This window comes from Cornus florida, unplaced genomic scaffold, assembly GCF_030987335.1.
Source record: "Cornus florida cultivar Cherokee Brave unplaced genomic scaffold, ASM3098733v1 CherokeeBrave_3.0.0_Hap2_Chr02, whole genome shotgun sequence".
In the NCBI taxonomy this organism is placed as follows: Eukaryota; Viridiplantae; Streptophyta; class Magnoliopsida; order Cornales; family Cornaceae; genus Cornus; species Cornus florida.
Window position 1 is genome coordinate 19,816,601 of NW_026775572.1, and position 23,045 is coordinate 19,839,645.

Genomic DNA, 23,045 nt, shown 5'->3' on the forward strand with positions numbered 1-23,045 from the left:
GAGTCAGGCTCGACCCTCGACTGTGTTAGTGAAGTGGCAATATGAATGGGCAAGGCTCTACTATTTAATAATCAAACCAACTTATTGTAGAAATACGGGTAAACGACTCTACAATTCTAAATATCTATTATTATGTAATATTTGAGAATTAACGTTCCGGTAGTTTGACAAGCAATCTTTCGAAACGGGGGGCAACGGATGGATGTATAATTTAAATATCCGCGGATAGGGGAAGATTGTAAAATTAACGCACTATCTCATAAGATTGAGATAGACTCTACAGATTACGATAAGAATTGTGCTTACAGATTAAGATGATGATTAAGCTTACAGATCATGATAAGGATTAAGACGACGGTAAGTCTACGATACATCTTGACCTAACCCTATAAAGAAAGCAACTAATTGACGTTTTAAGGTATGCAATAGATCCCAACTCAATTTATTGATTTCTCCAGAGAGATTACTTTGTATACTGACTTGTTCGTCGGAGCCTACTCCACCGGTAACACACCAGTGCTTGTAGGATCACCTTTTCTTCTTTTTGTTCAGGAACTCAGATCAGATCCGAGTTACGCAGAATTCTGCATCAACAAAAGGAAAAGTCAAAATTAGTATTTTACATTTTTAGGTAATTATTCACTCTTTCTTTCCTCTCCTCCGCCCAATTTTGTGGCAGATAAGAAAACTTAAAGTAATGAGGATGCTTCATCTTTCCTCACTTCCTCCCTCTTTTCCCATTTTCCTCCATTTTCCTTTCCTTCCAATCAAACACGAGAACATTGGTTACTTGGGTCTGTTTGGTTTGTAACAAAAACTCTACTTGGTTTAGTTTTTTGAAAACTCAGTTATAAAAATGTCTTTTAGAGAACTGTCCATTATAATTGTCTTAAAATATTTTTCTGTTCTTGGAATGTGTATTATAATTGTCTTAAAGTATTATTCTGTTCTCGAAATTCTGAGAACTATTTAGTATTTTAAGAGTTATAAAAATGTCTTTTAAAGAACTGTCTATTATAATTGTCTTAAAATCTTTTTCTGTTCTCAAAATTTTGAGAACTATTTAGTATTTTCAGAGTTACAAATCAAGCAATGACTTGGTTTATCCCTCCATTATTCTGTCCTTCCTCAACCCATCTCTCAAACCAAACATAACATAAGTAAGATAAGAGTGAATTAATTTTAAGTAATTATCATTTAAATTTATTTTTTTAAAATGATAATTTCTAAAATATAACATTATTACTCAAAATATAACATTATTCCTAAAATAAAAAGAATTCTCCATTTGTAATTATTATAACATTATTCCTAAAATATTAAAAATTCACAATTTGTAATTATCATTTAAATTTAATTTTTTTTTCAGAAAAAAGAAAAAGTTACAAAACAGTAACAGGCTCATAATCAGAAATTAACAAACATGTCATAGGTTATATTCAACAATTAAAGGAAGATCCGGACTTCTAAGCAAATACACTAATTTCAATTCAGGGGATTTTACTATCTATTGATTGCTTAGCGCACACAGAGACCCAGAGAGAGAAGAAGAAGAAGAAGGGGAAGGAAACGACGACTATACACTGCCTCCGTTACCTCCGTAGCCATTTCTGCCGCTAACTCATCTACTCCGTGCTCTGCTTCCATAAGGTAAATACAGACTCTTCTGTTTTTCTCCTTATCTGTGACTATTTGTGTCAATGCATATACACACACAATATATATATATATATATATATATATATATATATATATATCCACTTGTATATGCATATTTTATCGCACATGACTTCCAGAACTGGTAAGGGCTGCAGATCGAAATATGAATTGATGGAATTCACTCATCCAAAACGCTGTCTTTGGATTGGGGCTTTTCCCCCTTTATTCGTTTCGTGCGAGGATTGACGATGTTGTGCTTAGTACATTAATTTATGTGCAATATGTAATTTGTGCGAATCACCTATGAAAATCATCACTGGAAGTGATTTGATTGACAGCCAACCTGAGATGGAAATTCTATAATTATCGGATTTGTGCAGTTGTTAGTGTCATTTTTAATGATTTCAATATTGCAACATCACAAATATAGTATAAAAGAATAATAGCATCATTATTAAATATATTTCAGTTCCTTGGAAGCATGTAAACGGCGCCTTGGAATTGGAATTCCTTACTAATTCCATCCCACCAAACATAGTTTTAGTGATAAGGTTTATCTGATCTCGTTCTTTGCACTCATATCTAGACACAATAGAGCTGGACTTCTTATATCTATTCAAGACTTAAATTTTCATGTAGATTTTGTTAGTTTGCCCTCTAGGTTTTTTTGGCATTAAAGTTGCTATTATAAAAAGCCTTCTTGCAGCTGCATTTGTTGAAAGGATTTACATCCTCTCTTATGGCTTCCATTATATTATTATTTTTTCTTAATATATTAATATATATTTTTTAACTTCTGAAATTTTAATGTTATTGAGTTTGTTGGTATCTCTACGTTGCCATCCAATTCATGAACATAAAATCTTGGTGAAATTTCTTTAGAAAGATCGCTTCACTTGTTAGGCCCCTACTTGGTGCCTCTCAGTTCGTACAACCATCATGCTACTCATTTCGTGAGCGATATGTGTTCTCACCTTTTCTCAATTATTAATGTTTTGCCTTTCCCGACTGTGCGAGTCGAAACATTTCCTCATCTGACTTGGATCTCCTTTCTTTTGATTAATTTGGACAAGAGTTATGAAAGATGCAAGACAAACTAAATGGCAAGAAATACATTTGAACTCAATAAATTATGTTCATTGATTCCTTCAATAATGAAGTAAAGCTATTTAAAAAATTCAGTATAATTCACATTGAACTTTTGAAAATAGTTGGAATAAAAATCATACACTCATGAATTGCTAAAATGAATTATGATCTTGACTTACAAAATAAATTTAACCATTGTCGTAAATGATAGGGGAACTAATAGAACCGCATATCTCTTCCATTCTGCCTTCCAACTTATATCATTATAATACATAAACGATATATTTTCTGCACGTCTCCATGTTTTGTTGACTTTTACAGAAGGTTGTTAAAGTGGTACATATTCTTGCTTATATCAAGGATTGCTGCAATGGTAAGAACTCAGGTTTCTAAGTATAAGAATGCAGTTTGAATGCAAGAGCAGTTACTCTCTAGAAAATATGACAAAAGATTAGGTTTGTATTCAGTCCATCCCTTCCAGGACCGTACAAAGACATGACCAAAACTGGATAGTGTGTCTCTCTCTCTCTGGTATCAGTTGGCTTTTCGAGTTAGCTCTTTCTCTGGTATACATATTTCGTGTTTCACCCTGTATGAGGAGAGGGGCAATTGTTATAACTGCTTACAAGAAATTTTATTTGTAACCCTGAGTTTATTAGATTAAGATATTGCGTAATTCATACCCTCTTGTAGAGGTTCAATTATTTAGAATGCTCTCATATTGAATTATCTTCTACTGGTAACTGGTCAGGTTCCACCAGCTTTACTATCATCTTTCTGTTGGTGGCTACATGGTGACATAATATTGATTTCAAATTTGTCCCATCATTTTATATTCTTTTTGCATCTAAAGGAACTTATGGAATTCTCTTTAACACATGTCCCTGTCGATAAATTTGTTTATTGGACTGTCTAGGGAACACATGCATTTGGAAACGTTCCAGTGTTTCTCACATAATGTCATACTTTATTTTGGGCATAACTGCCACCATTGCACTATTTTGTTTTTGTAATTTTTTATTTTAAATTTTTTCCTTAGTGGAAGGAAAGCTGTGGAATTCACCAATGATTTTTCACTACAAGTGGTAGAAACCAAGAGGCATCGATATTTTGGTTTTCAATGGCTTTTTTGTTTTTGGTTGTTGATGTTGAAAATAGACATTTATGTGTGTACTTTTTTACATTCTCTCTCTAGTTTTTTATTTCATATAATCATATATATATATATATATATATATATTTGATGTAGTTGTAATTGCAAGTAAGCTATAGTGACATCTCATATATTGGGTTAAATACTTATTTGGCTGTTGCTGATACCTCTTGGGTGGCAGTATGGATTCAGGATCTGCTGATTCACCAGCTCCACCGCCTATAAAAAGTCACGATGCAGAAGCTTCTGCTGTCACAGATTTTGGGCAAAATAATTCTGCGAAAGATGCACCATCTAAGCTATCAGCTTCTGGCATATCCTCATGGGCCAAAAATTTAAAAATTTCCCCCTCATTTGCGGGCACGCAAGATGAGTCACCATCTGGAAATGCAGGAAAATCAACCTTTGCTCGTTTTACTAGTGGGATTGGATTGCGCTTGTCTCCAAACTCTCCTCGGCCAGATGAAAGTGCTGATGGACCTTCAACACCAACACAACCTGGATTTCTTGGAACACTAACAAAAGGATTAGTCGACTCATCTAAGAGTGCAGTGAAGGCTGTGCAGGTCAAGGCCCGACATGTTGTATCCCAGAACAAAAGAAGATACCAGGTAATTTACTTATTGTGCTACTACTGTGATTTTATTTTACTTATTTGTTACTTTTATCTTAAAGATTATGAACTGCAATCAGCGCCCTTGAGGAGAAACAAGCAGATTGCAGTTCTTTTTTAAGATTCCAACAGTTCTCAGATGTAGATGCATGCACACGTAGGCTTGAACTTAATTCCTCTTATCCATGCAGTCCTCATAGGGATGACATTTAATAGATTTATGCTTTGCATTTGGACCACACAGCCCACTAACCTTATATTCCGAAGTCCCCTTTAAGTATGTGCTATTGTCGATTTTAATGGGCTAACGTAATTAATTGTATGCTCTGAACCCCAGAAGCATCCTTGGGCCTGACTCCTGAGTACTTCCTTCTTTCTTGTCTTTATTTTTACACGTCTTCAACTCTCAGAGTATAGAACATGTCCCTTTTAACCGTTGTATATTATATTAATCTTACTAATGATGCAATCCAAACAGAGAAAGCCACCTGGAGGTTTGTTCAGATATCCATAACGTTTTCCATCAAAACTGAATTTACAAAACCCCATAAAGGACTTCACAATACAACCAACCATCTTGACTTTGTGGCAGTCCGTCCCTCTCCCTCTCCCTCTCCCTCTCCTTTTGCAATAAACATGCCATCCAAGAATAGATCATTCTCACCACTATTTCAATTTCTTATCATGGACCAGCCTACAAACATCAATCCTGTTCTAGAGTACATGAGATGATCTGACACCATTGCCTTCCTAGTTCCCTATCAATAGCAATCCCAAACAATCTAGGCCTCTGTGAAACTTCATTTAAAATTTCTCAGTGGAAGAGAAATTCCCTATCAATAGCAATCCCAAACAATCTAGGTCTCTAGGGAGAGCAAATGCCCATCCAAAATATGGCCTTCCACCCAGAAAGCATTATGTGAATCCAAATGAGCTTCCTCAATCATGCTACCACTTAGAAATAACTAAAATTAAGATTATGTGGCAAGTTGTACATTCGAATTGCTGCCAACATGCCACTGTATTATGAGTATGAATATGCTACTGAATATGAAGGTATAACTTTTATAAACTTTGAATTATACAAATTTTGCTATAGATTTCTACCATATTGAATCTTTTGATGAGGTTTTTGATTGCTGAGTACACAACTCTGATTTCCCTGAAATACGGGTATGGGATGACTCAAAGCTGGGTCTCTTTAGCTTATTAAAATTTTTCAAGGGGTCCCAAGAAGCACTTTTTGGGTGCAGCAAACACTCCCATAAGTTATTGAGGGCCTAAAACATCCAAAAAGCTAGGTTAAAATATGCCGCCAGAACCCTTGGCACATTCCTGCAAACTCTATACCTGGTTCCTAAGCATTGCTAGATATGCTTCGCAAACTTTGCATGCATGTAATTGTCTTCCCAGTTTTGCATAAGGATAATCGCTTGGACTCCATCCTCCCATTGGTCCCTTCACTCAATTATCAGTCCTAACAGGATAAGCAAAGGAAGACATTCGTTCTGATCATGTAGGTGGTGGTGTACCCCCAAATTCCAAAGGTACTGGGAGAGGACTGCCCAAAACCCCAGGTGCATCCAACTCCAAGACTAAATAACCGAGATCCGAATATCATTTTTTATTGATTTCGTTAAAACCCTCATGACCTATTGCACGTGTGATCACTAAACTTATCAATCTTGCATACCAGAGAAACTGTAGGTGTTACCGGGTGTTCATATTTTCATTAATATATTTAGATCATTTATTTATCAATGTGTAACTGTGACTCTATCCCTGTTTTTTAGGAAGGAGGATTTGATTTAGATATGACATACATCACAGAGAATATAATTGCTATGGGGTTTCCTGCTGGTGATATGAGTTCTGGGTTTTTTGGATATGTAGAGGTAAGCAATTCAGAACAGTCTGCGGCCGAACTTCACTCATACTAGTTCAGTTATGGTACCAATGTTTAACCAATTTGAATATGTGATGCAGGGGTTCTACCGAAACCACATGGAAGAAGTTATTAAGTTTTTTGAAACCCATCACAAGGTAACGACATTTCTTCATATATGCATATACATGTGTGTATACACACACACGCCTATAAATATTTCCTCTGAATGGCAGTAGCATTATAATTCTAGAATCATGATTCTTACCACTTCTGTTTTACTATTTATATCAGAACTTTCGATGTTGGATATGTTGATATGGCTATCCACTTGTTTATTTTGAAATATATCACGATTATTGTTTAGAAAAAAGAGTGAGTAAATTACACTCACACCCTCTGAGGCTTGCCCTATCTACCGTGTATAATTTGGAGAAACCCACACTCACACTCCCTGTGGTTTGACCTTTGATTACACTCAACCCCCAACTATCTTCCGTCAGTCAGAAAAGTACTCTGACACCATGCGAATTCCCATTTTACCTCTTGACTTGGTGAAAGGACCTATGACCTTACTTTCTCACTTGAAATGACTAATTTATCCCTTGAAAACTTTCATATATGGACAAATATAACCTTTTTACATTGTACATAAGTTGTCTATACTCTCTCCAAACGTACAAATTCATGCAAATTTCAAATTAGCAAATTACTGCTAAAAATTTTAAAAAATTGAAAATGTAAATTACATATGCTGTAAATTTTAGTTTTTTAAAATTTACAGCATATTAGTTACTTATCAAAAAAAAAAAAAAAATGCTGTAAATTTTAGTAATTAAAAATGTAATATATATGTCAAATATAACTTATATAATCCATAGTTTTTCATGAAATATTCAATTATATATTAAAATAAAATTTACTTATAAACATTTAATTCTCTAAAATTTGCAACTTATATAATTTGCACATGCACATTAAAAAATATATAATTAAAGATCATATATATGAAAAAATAAATATGAATTTATTAGATTAAAATGAACATTGAATATATATTTTAGTATATTACAAAACTATTATATATTAATACATACATATTTATGCATACAGCATATATATTGCATTGCCATACAATCATACACCGCCATATATTCTCCCAAGGAATCCAATTTTCACTTTGTAGCAACGAGGCTATGGCGGTGACGTCAATGGGGAAGGATTGTTTCTCGAGTGGAGAGATAGGGTGGGCGGTGGTCCGTTGAGTGAGAGAGAGAAACAGTGGCCGTGGTGGAGAGAGAGAGAGGAGCGGTGATAGTGGTCGGGTGGAGAGAGAGAGAGAGGGGTGGGCATTGGACTGGGGAGGGAGAGAGAGAGTGAAAAAGATGGTGGGTCGGCTGAGAGGGGATGGGGGTAGGTGAGAGGTTGTGGCTGAGAATAAAAGGGGGGCAACTTTGTAATTTCCAACTGAATCTTGTATGATTAAAAAGATGGTATTCTTGAAGGGCAAGAGTGTAATTTCATGTAGAAAGTCAACTGCCATTACTGACACAAGTCTGATATGGGTTGTAAGTGTAGGTTTTGCCAAACTACACTTATGAGTGTAGTTAGGGTAAATCTCAGGGGGTGTGAGTGCAATTTTCCCACCAAAAACAAAAGAAAAAAAAGAAAGATATTTTATCTAATTAGTTGCAGTGAGTGTTTTTCATTTGGGTTAATTACGTTGATATCAATTAGTTTTCCCTAACTACAGACGCATAATGAGTTCGGCAATAATACATTGAACCTGTCAGAGTTAACTGGCTAAACAACCGTAGATGGCTTGTGTGAAATGACTTTGTTACCCTCAATTGTTTTAAATAGTTTTTTCAATAAAAACACAAAAATTCAACTTAAGTTTAAAGATTAATATAGTTTTTGCTGCACAGTAACTAGGGCTTGTTCCATCCAATCACACTGTGCGCGCTAAACACGTAACATACCATTATTCATATCCACATGACATGGATATGAAGGTTAATTAGTCCACCTACCTACATCCTATATCAATGTCATAATCTTCACATTGTTTCTAGGCTTTTTAAGTCTTTACAGCCAAACGAAGGCAAATCCTGTATTTTAGAAAATTTCACCTAACAGTCCAACAGCGAATTAATAGGAGGGATAATCTGAAATCGTGAGCCAAACCTCAAGAGAGGTCTTTGGCCATTTTGCCAAAATCTACATGAGTGTGTTAGTTGGCCAAACCACAAGTAAGACCTGTCTAATTTACCCTTTTCATTTTTGTTTCTTATGAGCTTAATGAGGATATGTCAAACATTTTTCTACTTTTGTTTTAAGTTTATTTCTTAGGAGCTTGATGAGGCTATGCCAAAGATTTTCTGCTTCTATTTATAGGTGACGGTTGTGGATTACCGTCCGTGATAGTTGACTGAAAATAAACTAGATCATCTATCTGCAAGTAAATTTCTTTTGCTTGTGTTTTGTTTTAAGTGTATTTCTATGACCACTTAATGCATGTTATCGCGGGTAATTTAAGTTCTGCTCGGTGCAAGAAGAAGGATGGCCAGAACAACTCATCTGTAATTTTTCTCGAGTTCCGGTCATGTCTATATTCTCAAATGTTAAAGCTTCACTCCTTATATCTGTTATAAACTTATATTAAAGCTTTACTTCTTGATGGTCTTGAAACCAAGCAACAATTTTTGTACTTTCCGTCCTCTGGAGTCTGGATCTTTCTATACATTGTCACATATTACTCTTTTGGTGCCTTTTCCAGATTTATAAACTGCCTTCTGTAGATATGATTGCCTGGCATGGTTGCATTTTCCATTGTGCATGCAAAGGCTTATGCAACAGTCAGAACACAGAGAACCTAGTGTATTTGTGGATAAAGTAACTAGTCTTACCTTGTGTTACCTGGACTCGCCTGTTCAGGCCGAAGTGTCCGTGTCGACACGACACGACACGGACACGGACACTGGATCTGAGTCGGATCCTTCATGGCGTCTACCGGACACGGCTGATAGATGACGAAAACTCAAACAAAGATGTTTGGGTTGGTACTTGTGAAGGATTGCGAACTTTCTTCATGCTTTATTTGTTAAATAGGTTGCCATTAATGAGATCAGAAAACTTACTGGTACAACAATGGCGGTTTGCTTCAAAAGTAGCGTCTTTCGAAGGTTAGAGAAGACTGAAGTGTACGCGCTTTGTTTGCACAAAATTTTGTAACGGCCGAGCGTGTTTTCACATTCTTACTAATGCTTTTAATACCCTTCAACGGTCACGATCACGCCACTTGTCAATTTGGATGTAAAAATATGGGAGAGTTTGGTCTTTTAACAAGGATAATGTTTTACAGCTGTAAAACACTATCTAAGCTATGAACAATTTACAACTGTACTGGGACAGCTGTATTATTTTATTTAAGTAATATCTATCGGTCAATCTCGAGCAAATTTTTTGACCTGACAGTTTGACTTTATAAATAAGGTAATATTATTATAACAGTTGTATTACCTTTTTTTTTTTTACAGTAAATCCATTCATTAAAAAAAAGAAACTGTACAAGGAAAGGCCTAGCCCAAAGGCAGCCCAGAAAAACAAAACTAAAACTGGCCCATACAGGAGCACATTGCAGTTGCATCCACAACTGTAAGAACAGGTACAAGTGCAACAACAGAGCAAAAAAAGAAAACCTGCATCACAAAAAAATAGAGCTTGGAAGGCTCCACGCTGCTATCTTTACATTTATATATTTATTCAATTTTTCATTAAAAAACTGAGGTCTAACATAAAAAAGGGTACATTTTTTTCTTTTCCTACAAGTGTCCAAGTGTCCGTGTCCAACTTTTGGACACTTTTATTCCGTGTTCCCGTGTCCTATAATTTAATAGATGGCTGGATCCGACCTCTGGACACGCACCCGTGTCCGACACCCGCACCCGAGTCCAGGTAACATAGGTCTTACCGTCTTAGAACGAACTGTATAGAAAGAAGAGGTGGTAGAGGAATGAATGTGAGGAGAAAAAAGAATGTGTCAAAGCTTGGTTGCTTAAAATCTGTTACACGGTAACTATTAGTCTAGAATCTAGATCCCTTGAGATTTTTGTGGGCTTTCTTAGGCATTTCAGTTTTGGACTGCAACTTGGGTGGACTAACCTGACTCCAACCCGAAAATTTTCCTGCTTGGTTCGGTTCGGGCTTGGGCTGGAAAGAGGAAGCCAAATTCATTTTGGACTGGGCAGAGGTTCATGTGTTGGGTAACCTGAAGCCCAACCCAAAACCGTCCTTAATATGCTAACCTGAGGAACCTGATAATATGTAATAGATATGTGCGTGTGTGTGTGTGTATTTATATAATATTTGTATTGCTTACTCTTGATAGGTAGTTTGTAATATTTGTATTTCTTGCATTGAGTTCAATATTTTGTCAACTGTTGTGTTGAAGTATGATACTAGCATGGTTGTCTCACGTTAGTTTTTTAGTGTGGAGATTGGCCATATGGGCAACTCGAGTTACGAACCCAAATTCAACTGAGTTTAAAAATTAAGGGATGGGTTGGGTTAGGTTGAACATTTCACATGTCGGGTTGAGCCTGAGTTGTACCTCCAACCTGCCCAACCTGCCTGAGTTGCTGCCCTATTTCAATCTGTGTTCTGTGCTCTTTAAGACGAGGAAGTGATTTTTTATTTTTGGTTAAGGCTGCTGTTTGTTCATGTTATTGAAAGGAGCTCCCTATGTTGGCCCTTCTTTCTTGGCACATTGTTCTCGTTCTTGTTTGCTGATGATTTTGGGGCAGCTGTTGTTGCATCTTGGCGGTGGGAGAATGTTTTGATACGAATATGATCAGTCTAGCCGATTCTTAAGGGGATAGATATTATTTCACCTTTGTTATTGCCCAGTCATTGATCAAATCCTGATGGAAATATGGTCAATTTTACCTCGATTTGTGATCAAATTTGTCAATTTTGTTTTGTTTCATTTTGTCTTGTTTTGGACAAGAATTGGAATGGTGAACCACTTGTTTTACTTCTGGGCCATTTGCGGTCTATTTCAGCCGGTTTTAGTTCATTTGGCCATTGCAGGTTTTTCCTGTCCATGTTGATTTCGACTGATTGTGGACAAGGGATTCAGTTTTTGTATTTAGACAAGTGGGCCCAAATAGTTGGCACAAGTGTATTGTCAGGGAAAAAAAAAATGGAAGGAAAAAGAGTTGGCATAAGCTTTGTTGAGATGTTGATCGGATTATATCAGTTTTCACTATATTATAATTTTGTGGACCGGTTAGGATTTAAATCCGATCTCTGAAAAAGTGTTGCTCTCTTATTCTTTAATGCCATTTTCCGTAGAAATGGAAACAACAGTCTGTTATTAACTTCTAATTTACATTGTGATTGTTATTATATACTGTATTTGGTGGTCAAAATTTCCGTTTGTGGCTTTTTGTATATCAAAATTGTTTTCTAACTTTTGATCAACTTTCTATATGCAGGACAAATACAAGGTATACAACCTTTGTTCTGAGAGGCTGTATGATGCATCACTATTTGAAGGAAAGGTATGTTATTGTTTTTATTTTACAGATTTTCTGTATTTCAAACTTAAGATATGAACTGATGGTTTGTTTATGCATTTAAAAGATTGTCATGATTGGGGAGAATATCGAAACTTATATGCCCTTTTTGTTTGTGATTGATGGCTGATGGATAAAATTTCACTAGCTTTGAGTTATATGTTGCCTATGATACTGATTTTCTCAACATTTGAATATACCACTTTTGTTGGATTTATCTAAGTTAAGATTCGTTGAGGTTTGTGCAGCTGCAACTTGTTTATGTACCTCTACAGCTATAGTATTGTTTTACGTGAAAGTTAGAAGTGTATGTTCTGTATTACATATTTTGAAGAATCATTTATCAACCATGAAAGCGTTAGTTATTGACTAATATATAAATGAAGGAAGAAGAAACTTTAGTCATTGTAAAATAGTGATGAGTATATATTTTGTTTTACACCTGAATTGTAAAGTTGGTTGGGATGTGTATATTTTTGTGGAGGTAAAGTCTGTTCTTAAACTCTGGTGAAGTTATTCACGGCATTCTGAAGGAGCACCACGTAATAGGTTATGCTTATTAAGTTTGAATATATGGATATTTAGACAGCTTGATGATCCTGAGGCTGCCTTCCAGGCAGATGTATAGAAGTTGTGTGACAGCTTCTTACAGTTGACATATTACTCTTTGTGCAGGTTGCTAGTTTCCCATTTGATGACCATAATTGCCCTCCTACTCAACTTATAATTTCATTTTGTCAAAGTGCGTACTCATGGTTGAAGGAGGATATTGAGAATGTTGTGGTTGTGCATTGTAAGGCTGGAATGGCTAGGACAGGGCTAATGATATCTAGTCTTCTTTTATATTTGAAGGTAAGATTTTTATTATATTTGTCATTAGCTTTGCAATGAGTCTGGTAAAAAAATATTATCACCTGTTTTTATTGTGCTGCCCATTTTTTTGACTGCAATCTACTGCGTTTGCCATTTGATGTACATCAAGTTTAGTGGAAAATTGATCACCTATTTTGATTGTGCTGCTCGGTTTTGTGACTGCAACACTACTACATTTGCCTCTCTGCAGTTCTTTCCCACAGCTGAGGAGTCCATTGAGTACTACAACCAGAAAAGATGTTTCGACGGAAAAGGGCTAGTTCTGCCAAGTCAGATTGTCAGTTTTTTTTTTCCCCTATATTATCTCTCTAAAGTTATTTATTCTTTACATGTTGCCTTTCTGCTCATCTCCTTACTTATCTATAATAATCTGTTTTTCCTTTTTCTGCTTTTGTAGAGATATGTCAAATATTTTGAACGTATCTTAACATACTTTAATGGAGAAAACCCACCTGGACGCAGGTATACTTAATAATTTACATGCATAAAAATGCATATTTGCCTGTTATTAGTCTTAGCTCATGAACATGAACTGTTAAAAATTTGTGATCTTATTCATGAATGTCCCCAGAAGATATTGTCTTAGAAAAAGCTGAATGATGACAAATTGCATATATATAGCCAACCCGAAGTTCGGTTCTAAGGCTATGTTGACTTGTTTAATTACATTATATAGGTGCATGCTGAGGGGATTTCGGCTTCACAGATGCCCTTATTGGATTAGACCATCCATTACTGTCTCTGATCATAATGGTAAGCTGCAATATTCTTTCTTGTTAAGATAGTTTTTATTTACATCTGATTTCTGAATTTCATCTACAGATTGCATTTGATTTCTGAATTTCATGCATAGATCTTCATGATAATATGTTTATCCCGATCCTACATAGTTCCACGAGTAGTGTTGTAGGATTATTCTATTTTCAGAGTGGCTGGCAAGGATAATCCAACTGTGTTTTCCTTGATTTTTTTTTTTTTTTTTTCTCTCTCTCTTTATGAGTATAGATCAAGATTTTATAATTTTTGCCCCAAAAAAAAAAAAAATTCCTGATCCTACATAGTTCCACGATTAGTGTTGTAGGATTATTCTATCTTCATAGTGGCTGGCAAGGATGATCCAACTGAGTTTTCCTGGATATATTTTTTCTCTCTTTTAGTGAGTACAGATCAAGATTTTATAATTTTTGCAATAAAAATCAGGGGAGGACCTGTATTTTTGGTAGTTATGAATAATGGAACAATAAGATATGATTCATTTATGCAAGCTTGATGCAACAGTGGATTTAAATTTCAAGAAGGTAAATGTGTTATTGGGCGTGATTACTTGAGCAATCTTGTGAGATTGCCATTGAAGAAATGATTTCTGAGTCCATTCAGTTGGGAGTTGAAATTTGGGTGCAATTATTGACCTTAAGAGTTATTTTAGGGATTGCCATGTAACAAATAAATCATGCAGTGCATTTTACCCCAACCCGTAGTGCTCTTATTGGGATGGGCTTGGGAAGGACTCAAACATGGTAGGGGCAGGTTGAGGGTGAGGTAGCTTTTCTACACGGTTTACATGGTTTTTAAATTAAAAATTCCCGTATACAATTCAAAGAGCCTTTGCTACATAACTTCATTTGGGGTCTCTAAACATCATTTCCATCACGGTCTTGTCCCTTTCTCTCTCTCTCATGGGCTCACTCTGTGATGCTGATACTGCAGCCTGTGTATGACATAGATGCTCATACTTGATGGCCTTCTTTGCCATGAATTTTACCATGTTGTGGCAATCAAATGTTGCCATTTCCAGCCCTAACTATTTTTGTTCAAATTGAAGTTTGAACTAATTGATGTTTTTATACCAACTACTTTTATGATTATTTATTGTGCTAGATCTTCTGGATCAAAAGTGACGTGTTTGTTTTGCCTTTTTTCTGTTATGTAATAGCTTAATTCACAAAGAATGATGCGACAAGATCCATAATTTACTTGCAATAGTTGGTAGTTTTGAATCTAGGTTGCAGTTTTGGGTACTTTTCATCTTTGCAGCACTGTATAGCTTTATAATTATGCACCATTTGCTTCTACATTCTGTTATTATTTATTCAATGCTAAGAATTTTATTTACTGATGATGCTTTCCTAATCTCCAGGAGTTCAATTCTCTACAAAAAAACATCCAAGAACCAAAGATCTGTCGGTAGGTCTTTTGATAATCTGGTAGCTATTAAACATTGACTTCCAGGATACTGATGCCTCTATAGTGATTGATTACTTTCGACTTTCAGAGTATTCTATTGCGAAGTTAAGTTTTCATATACTTTTTATTTATTTGTGCAGTCTGAAGATTTTTGGTTTAGTGCACCAAAGAAAGGTATAATGGTCTTTGCTCTGCCAGGGGAGCCTGGTCTGACAGAGTTGACTGGGGATTTCAAAATTCATTTTCATGACCGCCAAGGGGATTTTTACTGGTATGTCAACTAACAACCCACCACCATCCCTTCCGAAGAGAAAAAGAGAAAAAAAAAAAAAAGGACAATGCAGATACCAGCACAAAAACCTACTTAAATCTCTTAAGCTTTTTATTTTTATTTTTAGATTGTAACTAAAATTAGTAATTTATTGTTGTACTTGTTTTTTTTCAGTTGGTTAAACACAACAATGATCGAGAACAGAAAAATTTTGAATACAAATGACCTTGATGGGTTTGACAAGGTAAACATCACTCTTTAATGCAATGAGCATGTTAAATATTGGTTGTTGACCTCAGGACATCTGTTCTAAATGTTTCTGTAAAAGGAGCTACTTATCTGTAGAGAATAGTTGCCTTTCTTCTCTGGTCCATATCAATGTTTTTATACGCTTTCCAAGTTCTGGTGTTTATATTTCTGCTTATTTCTTGGTCTGAATTGTGTACAGAGGAAACTGCCGTCCCCAGGATTTCGTGTTGAGGTTGTGCTTGTGGACTATGATAGCGATGTTCCAACAAAGCCTACAACTGAAACTGCTGCAGATAGATCAGCTGAAAGTTCAGCTGCCACTCCTGCTTCGGTTGATGGCGGTGCAGTTGCTGCAAACTCAAATAACGAATCAGCAAGCAATGAAAAAGATGACGTGTTCTCAGACAGTGAAGCAGACGAAATGGGGCCTCCAAAAGGCAGGCAAGCTAAAGCAGCTTCTGTAGCTGGGGGATCTGTCAAAGCAACTGCCTCCGCTGCTGAAACCAAATCTAATCCAGACCAGATTGCAAGTCTGACACGCAAGACCGAACAGATCAGTTTGGGAACCACTGGCCCTACGCAAATGCATTCTACTAGTGAGCCGAAAAGGGATGGCATTGGGGAGGTCCCTAATCCGGTTGGAGAGGTCAGTGATTTCAAGGCAATGGCCGCCGATGCATCTGTTTTTTCATTTGGAGATGACGAAGACTATGAAAGTGAGTGAACAAAGGGATATATTTATTGATGGCTTTGATATTGAACATGTCTGTACATACATGGCTTGTGAGAAGTTAGATTTTCCATTTCCAGGCAACAATTTGTTCCATTAATTTTATTTTACACGTTCAAGTCCCGTTTCGGCTTATTGGTTCCGTAAATCAAAAGTCAGCTTGAGGTGAGAACTATCGTTTCATAAAATTATTGTGTATCAATACAACTAAATCTGTTTATGTTTTATCTTTCCGTTCATCAATACTTACATTTGTTGTTAGGTCACTGGTTCTTGCTATTACCTTTTTTTTTTTTTCTTTTTTTTTTTTTTTTTTTGTTGTCACTGTGAAAATCAGACCAACAAAGGATTTACTTCTATTTTGAATAAATTACCCTCAGAGTCTCTGGGTTTTGGCAAATTTACCATGAGATGGAACTTTTGAAGAAAAAATATGGTCAACATCTATTGGTTTGATGAAATTATTGTACCTCCGTCAACCGTTAAAAAGTGAACTATAATGTTGCCGAGGTTGGCAGGAGTGCCGTGAAAACTACTACTAATATGGACGAGGAGGATTTGTGGCATGTTTGGCCAAGTTGGCTTCAATTTTTTACCTGAAAAAATATGAAAGTCAAAGACGCACTATGGGAAGCAAAAATGAGAAACAAGGCATTTTTTACGATATAAGATTATCATAGGTTTTTTTAGTGGCAAGTCTCCCCCATTCCGCGTCCACTTGGAAAAACATAGGATTACCATCCCATATGCAACTGGCAATTGCTAGGAAAAAAAATAGGTTTATTGTCCCACAAATTACCAAGATAAAAATAGGGGTACTATACTTGTTCTATATACATTGAACAATTACCAAGAAAAATTAAGTCTATCATTTCACATGCATTGGGCAATTACCAGGAAAAAATAGGTTTATTGTCACACGTACACCGGTCAATTACCAAGAAAAATAGAAGGTATAAATAGAATTTTGTAGTCTAAAAAAACAAAGGAGAAGACTTGGGTTGTCACCGGTGACGCTGATTGATTTGCAAATTTGCAAGTTTTTTTTTTTGGTTCAAGTGTGAACGTTTATATTTTTTCCAGTGTAAAAGTACATAAAGAAGGAAAAACAAAGAGCACGGAGTACTAGGAAAAAAAGAGAGAAGGAAAAGTATTAAGTAGAAATTTGTTTAGTCCAATAATAATAATGATAAATAATTTTAAAAAGCACAAAAAAAAAAGGAAAATGAAAAGTAGAATTTTGTTGTCCAGTTCAAAACATGAAAGCAAAAGACACAATAATAAACGGTGTTCTGTTTTTGCTTTTAGAATTGTGACAACAAAATGGTTTTAATAAACACCATTTTTCTCAGAAAAATAAAATTATATTTCTATTTCTTGCACATGCAAAACGCAGCCTAATTTTTAAGTTGTGGAAATAAATTAGACAATGACTGCGTTTACTAATGTGAAACAATTTCTTTTTTTGCTTCTGCAAGAAATATAAATATAATTTTATTTTTTATACGTAAAAATGATATTTATTAAAATCATATTGTTGTCACAATTTTGAAATCAAAACAGAAAATAGTTTTTAGTAACATATATGTTAAACATTTTTTGTTTCCTATTATATTTTGGATTTATCAATTAAAAACTTACCTTCAAATCCTAGCAGTTAATTTGCGATTATTATTATTATTATTATTTTTTATTTTTTTGAGTAACTATAGAATAGTGATATCTTACTCACCGTGAGACAATTTTTTTTTTTTACACATCTGCCATTTGATTAAATCCAAAAGTGATATTACAAATCTACCTTTCTTCCTTCCTAATCCAGCAAAATCATTATTCTACCCCTTTAGAGTTTCCTAAACCACTTTTCTCCTTATTTAAACTATACTAAATTGATATTATAAAAAAAAAAAATAGTATAAATTAGTATTTCGATTTGAGAAACTTTTGACGACCCATTCAATTTTTGATAAAATTTTGTTATCAATGAGAATTAAAATATTGTTTCATGCTTTTCATTTTTGAGAATTAAAATTTATTTACTATAAATTGATATGGTTGGCACATTACATTATTTTTAATCATTTTTTGAATTCTTTGATTCTTTTTTTCTTAATTTCAACTATTCATTAGTTCAATTCAGTGAAGACAAAAAAATTCTATTGAATTTTTATCCTCTCGAAAAAATTTCTATTGAATTTATATCAAAATTCATGTTGAATTTTTATCTTCTCGAAAAAATTTCTATTGAATTTATATCAAAATTCATGTACATATTATTTTAGCATTTATACATCTAACTTTGTTCTTAAACAAATAAAAAGTGATGAAAACGTATTGGCCGCTTTAATGAGAAAACAAAGGGAAAGGACTTTTATTATATATATTTGCTTTTATTTTGTTTTTTTTTAAGAAAAACAAAACAGAAAATAAGAAATGTACTCCGTATATGGTTAGTGAGCGCAACTTTGACAAAATGGAGTGCACGAGAACCATGGGGACACTCTGTAATAAGAATTTATTTATTTCGAGGAAGACTTTGTACTCAAGACGACTTGTTCATCAAAACCAACCGTATTGGGTTACGCGGTTTATGACCATACTACATAACCAAAGTGCGACAAGTAAAAGGTCTCTTTCAATTCCATGTATCAACAATCTTCAATCCCATCGTCTGCTTACCCTTCCATGTCGATTACTGGTATTCAGGGCCAACTTCTCGAAATCACTGGTACATCTTTTCCTCTTTCTCTCTCTATACACAACTCGTGTGTGTCACTGTGTGAATATACATATATCAGTTTGTGATTGGTGAAGTTTGGATGCAGTGGTTGGTTGTAACAAATTGAAAGACACAGAGTGGATCTCAAGGCAAGATCCCTACGTTTGTCTTGAATATGGTAGCACCAAGTTCCGCACCCGCACCTGCACAGGTTCCCCTTCTCTCTCTCTCTCGATTTGTCTCTCTCTCTCTATGTATTTATGTGTATCTATATACTTAGATCTGTTGTGTTGTTTGTTGAATTTTTGTACTGGTTAATTCTTAGACACAACTATTCAATTTTTAAATATAGATGGAGGCAAAAATCCTACGTTTCAAGAGAAATTCGTGTTTTCGCTGATCGAAGGACTACGAGAGTTGAATATTGTGGTTTGGAATAGCAATACTGTCTCTTACGACGATTTCATTGGCAGCGGAAAGTAATTATTTCACCTTTTTGACCTCTTTAACTTTTTTTTTTTTTTTTGATTTTTTGATTTTTGATTTTTTCATTCTCTTCACTCGGTTTTATCTAATATTTGGGCGATCTCTTTGGGGGGTTTTTGCTAATTTTAGGGTTCAATTACAAAAAGTTCTCTCTCAAGGCTACGACGACAGCCCTTGGCCACTGCAGAGTAAAACTGGCAGGTATATTCCGAAACACCACTTCAATTTTTGATATTCTGGATAAAATTATGTATACTTTGATGAGTTTGCAAATTCCAATAAAATTAAAATTTTTGGAGTTCTTATTGTGCAAAATCGGTACTTGCACTCAATTGAATTTTTGAGTTTCTTAATGGGAAAAATTTAGGCTAAACCGGCATGGTTTAGCCTTGGTTGGAAAAGTATTTAGGTCAAAAGTTTGTCTTTAACTACTTGGTCGTCAACTGTATGAAACCACCTTTTTCAAACTCATATGGATTAAAAGAATAGGAGCGGTGAGGAGAGTAGATTAAGATGACCATCCAAGAAGATGGATGCCAACAAACCTCCACTTGCTTCATACGTATCGATGGTAACATTAATATGTCTGTCCTTGTTTTATCTTATGTTCTTAACAAGAAATGGAATATTGAGAAAGCTTTATCTTTTAAGATAGAAAGAAACTCGGATTTGTTACTACAGCACACAGGTCTTGCCCTGTATGTTTCCGCCTTGTCCTCCGGGTTCTCAAAATGGAACACTTCCATATTCCCATTGGCTTTTTAAATTATTATTGAGCCACTGGCCTCTCTCCTTTATGTGAGTAGGTAGAACTTTTACGTTGTTCAATTTAAGCAAAATAATTTCTCTCCTCACACCATCTGTTTGATAGGTTAAGTTTTTGGCTGGAGGAAGTGGGTTATCTGCATATGCTATAGAGAGAGAATGATTCTTCCGGTTCATGAAGAAGGGGAGAGGCATGCTTTGTAACAAACACATTGATTGATGGCTTATGACATCAGATTGTGCTTCGTGACAATTTTTAGGTTTTGCTGGCAAAATGAAAAAGAATACTGCGGATTTGTGTCCTGCCAGCAGAACCAAATAAAAACTTATAAAAGAAGAAAAAAGAAAAAAAGAAAAAGAAAAGAATATTGTCTAAGTGTTGTTTGGACATTTCTTCCAAATCTATCAATTCATTCATAAAGTTTGCTGGAGTTGTGAGCAATCCCTGCAAAATCATCATGGGTAGTTGCACCAATGCACGGGATGCTATGTTATAGCCTGCAATGTCAAGTTGTCAACTGCGATGGTGAATTATTGCTAGTAAGGAACTATAATCCTGGTGGGTTGAGGTTTTTTTGGTTAATTGCTACGGTTGTTTCATCCAGTTACAGGATTTCACATCATATTTTCCAAATTCCAAGCTAAGAGTTATGTTTTGAGCATAAAATTAGGGGAATGGGTGAAGAATTCTATTTTATGCACAAGAACGTAGATTGGATGACTCTTACTGTTAACTTTCTTCAGTTTGTATCCATACCACTAGATTTTGAGTTGTTGGGTGAGCATGAGCTTGTGAGCTTAACCAATATGAATTCGTACAACACTTTTTGCTGCTGCTCTTCATGACGAACCACCCCATATAAGAACTTATTTTTATAATAAGATAAAAATTAAATATGAAAGAAAATTAGAAGAGATTGCTGGTAAGACAAAGAAGAATGGCCTTTCCCCTCTTACCCAATGAAGAAGGGTTTAAGGCTTCTTTCTTGAGGGAAGGGTTGGTTGATGGCTTGGTTAAAGATCGCGTGATTCATATTCATATTATATACGTTCACATATATTTTGAAAAGAAGGATCTTGTTTAATGCAGTGGTAAAGCTTGGAGTGACAAGTGTGTGGTCTTGGGTCCCGGTCTTAGAATAATCACTTTAACAAAATATTGTTGAAGTTTAAGGCTGTAACTCTGTATCCAGTCTTCCTCTTTAGAATTCCACATGGACCAGACATACTAGATAACACAAATACATATATTTTGAAAGAGTTGGGGGTGTCGAAACACCTCATTTTTGCTACGTTGAGAGGAAGATTAGTGGGCTTCAGTCATTACTTGAAACTCTTGAGACAAATTCCTATTAAGTTCCTACTATTGTAAAATATAGCATGTGGTTTAATCCTATGCAATCTTCCTTCACAGGCATGCAGGAGAAGTTCGTCTCATATTGCATTACGGAAATGCTAATGTAAGCCCTATCTGTTCTTTTTTTTTTTTTTTTTTGTTTTTTTTTTTTTTTTTCACTTTGTTGATCTGTGAATTATATAGAACAGCCATCACCCAGTTGTGGGTTAGTTAGATGGCCTTGAATTTATGCATTCTCATTTGATAACTGAATCCAAATAACGGTGGTATTGTTGGGTTGTTACAGAAAGCTTCAAGCCATGCTCCATCAGGTTCTCATCATGTAGCGTACTCTGTACCCCAAGTCTCTCTGTACTCTGCACCACCGCCAGTATCAGCATCTCCTTACCCACAATCAGCCACACCCTACCCGGCACCATCTCCTTATCCTTCGTATCCACCTAATCCAACAGCATATCCAACATCTGCATACCCTCCACCTCAGCCAAGTGCTTACCCTCCTCAACCGTACCCACCACCTTCAGCATATCCTCCAGCGCAATATCCACCACCGCCACAGGCCTCACCCTACTATCCTTCAGGTAACTTTTTTTTCTATCCATGCTTCATTTTTCGATCCATCACATTGTAATTACTAAATGTAATTCTCTTTACAATCAGGTCCACAGTATGCAGGCATCTACCCGCCACCGCCATACTGAGAGTGCTCCTACATGATACCCAAGTGAAGGAACAAAATTTAGAACTCGCGAACAATTGTCCCATATTATGTGATTATGACTTGGTAGTTGTGCTGTCTTGTGGTAACTGAATTTATTTTTTGGATTCTTGTCAGTAAAACTATTCATACCTTTGTTTTTTTCTTCCCTCTCTACTAGTCTCGAAACTTGACCTAGGTTTGGGAGTTGAGACGCATCCACTAGGACAAAGGTTGAAGGTTGACCAGTAAACTGTTCATATATTTTATTATTAGCATGAATTATTGCAGTGGTTGTTTTGTTACCTGCATTCTTTTGATAGAGTGATTTGTTTATGGTAGTATGGCGACACTTTGTTCATACCAAAGGTTAATGGCTTATGAGCACCTTTGCATGGTTGTTCTGAGCCACTTGACATACAAATGTTGTGTGAATATTATATGGAATTGTCATCAATAACTTGGAATTCAATTTTTGTGTCATCAAAACATCATAAAATGAAAGGATTGTAAGGTCTAATGTGCTTTGTTTGTTGTTAATGACGAGAGAATTTTGTTACTATTTGTAATTTCTTCCAGCGTCTGACACGAAGTGTTATCGATAAAGAAATTGTTCCAATGGCAGTTTTAATGGCACCATGCAATTAGCTGCAACGCACAAGAAACTATCAAATGGTATAAAAAAAGGAGGAAAAACAAACAAAAATTCTATTTTTAAGTTCTGTTTGTTTTGGTG

At 35.3% G+C, this 23,045-nt stretch overlaps 2 protein-coding genes across 2 annotated transcripts; both read left to right on the plus strand.

The window, feature by feature from the left end:
* The first annotated feature begins 1,490 nt into the window (after nucleotides 1-1,490).
* Nucleotides 1,491-16,512, plus strand: LOC132294106 (phosphatidylinositol 3,4,5-trisphosphate 3-phosphatase and protein-tyrosine-phosphatase PTEN2A). The gene is made up of 13 exons (XM_059791838.1): nucleotides 1,491-1,650; nucleotides 4,083-4,512; nucleotides 6,308-6,409; nucleotides 6,501-6,557; nucleotides 11,898-11,963; nucleotides 12,654-12,830; nucleotides 13,042-13,128; nucleotides 13,249-13,313; nucleotides 13,528-13,604; nucleotides 14,989-15,035; nucleotides 15,176-15,306; nucleotides 15,481-15,550; nucleotides 15,755-16,512. The coding sequence occupies exons 2-13, from the start codon at nucleotides 4,084-4,086 to the stop codon at nucleotides 16,277-16,279; spliced, it is 1,833 nt and encodes a 610-aa protein (XP_059647821.1). The 5' UTR covers nucleotides 1,491-1,650; nucleotide 4,083; the 3' UTR covers nucleotides 16,280-16,512.
* Nucleotides 16,513-18,791: 2,279 nt separating this feature from the next.
* Nucleotides 18,792-22,614, plus strand: LOC132294109 (elicitor-responsive protein 1). The gene is made up of 7 exons (XM_059791840.1): nucleotides 18,792-19,013; nucleotides 19,111-19,215; nucleotides 19,357-19,483; nucleotides 19,620-19,691; nucleotides 21,670-21,715; nucleotides 21,899-22,193; nucleotides 22,273-22,614. The coding sequence occupies exons 1-7, from the start codon at nucleotides 18,929-18,931 to the stop codon at nucleotides 22,311-22,313; spliced, it is 771 nt and encodes a 256-aa protein (XP_059647823.1). The 5' UTR covers nucleotides 18,792-18,928; the 3' UTR covers nucleotides 22,314-22,614.
* Nucleotides 22,615-23,045: the final 431 nt, after the last annotated feature.

Coding starts and splice junctions, on each gene's coding strand:
- LOC132294106 (XM_059791838.1), top strand. CDS start 4,084: ATGGATTCAGGATCTGCTGATTCACCAGCTCCACCGCCTATAAAAAGT. Junction 13,129..13,248: donor TAGTTCTGCCAAGTCAGATT/GTCAGTTTTTTT, acceptor CTGCTTTTGTAG/AGATATGTCAAATATTTTGA. Junction 13,605..14,988: donor TACTGTCTCTGATCATAATG/GTAAGCTGCAAT, acceptor CCTAATCTCCAG/GAGTTCAATTCTCTACAAAA.
- LOC132294109 (XM_059791840.1), top strand. CDS start 18,929: ATGTATCAACAATCTTCAATCCCATCGTCTGCTTACCCTTCCATGTCG. Junction 19,014..19,110: donor CCAACTTCTCGAAATCACTG/GTACATCTTTTC, acceptor GTTTGGATGCAG/TGGTTGGTTGTAACAAATTG. Junction 21,716..21,898: donor TGCATTACGGAAATGCTAAT/GTAAGCCCTATC, acceptor GGGTTGTTACAG/AAAGCTTCAAGCCATGCTCC.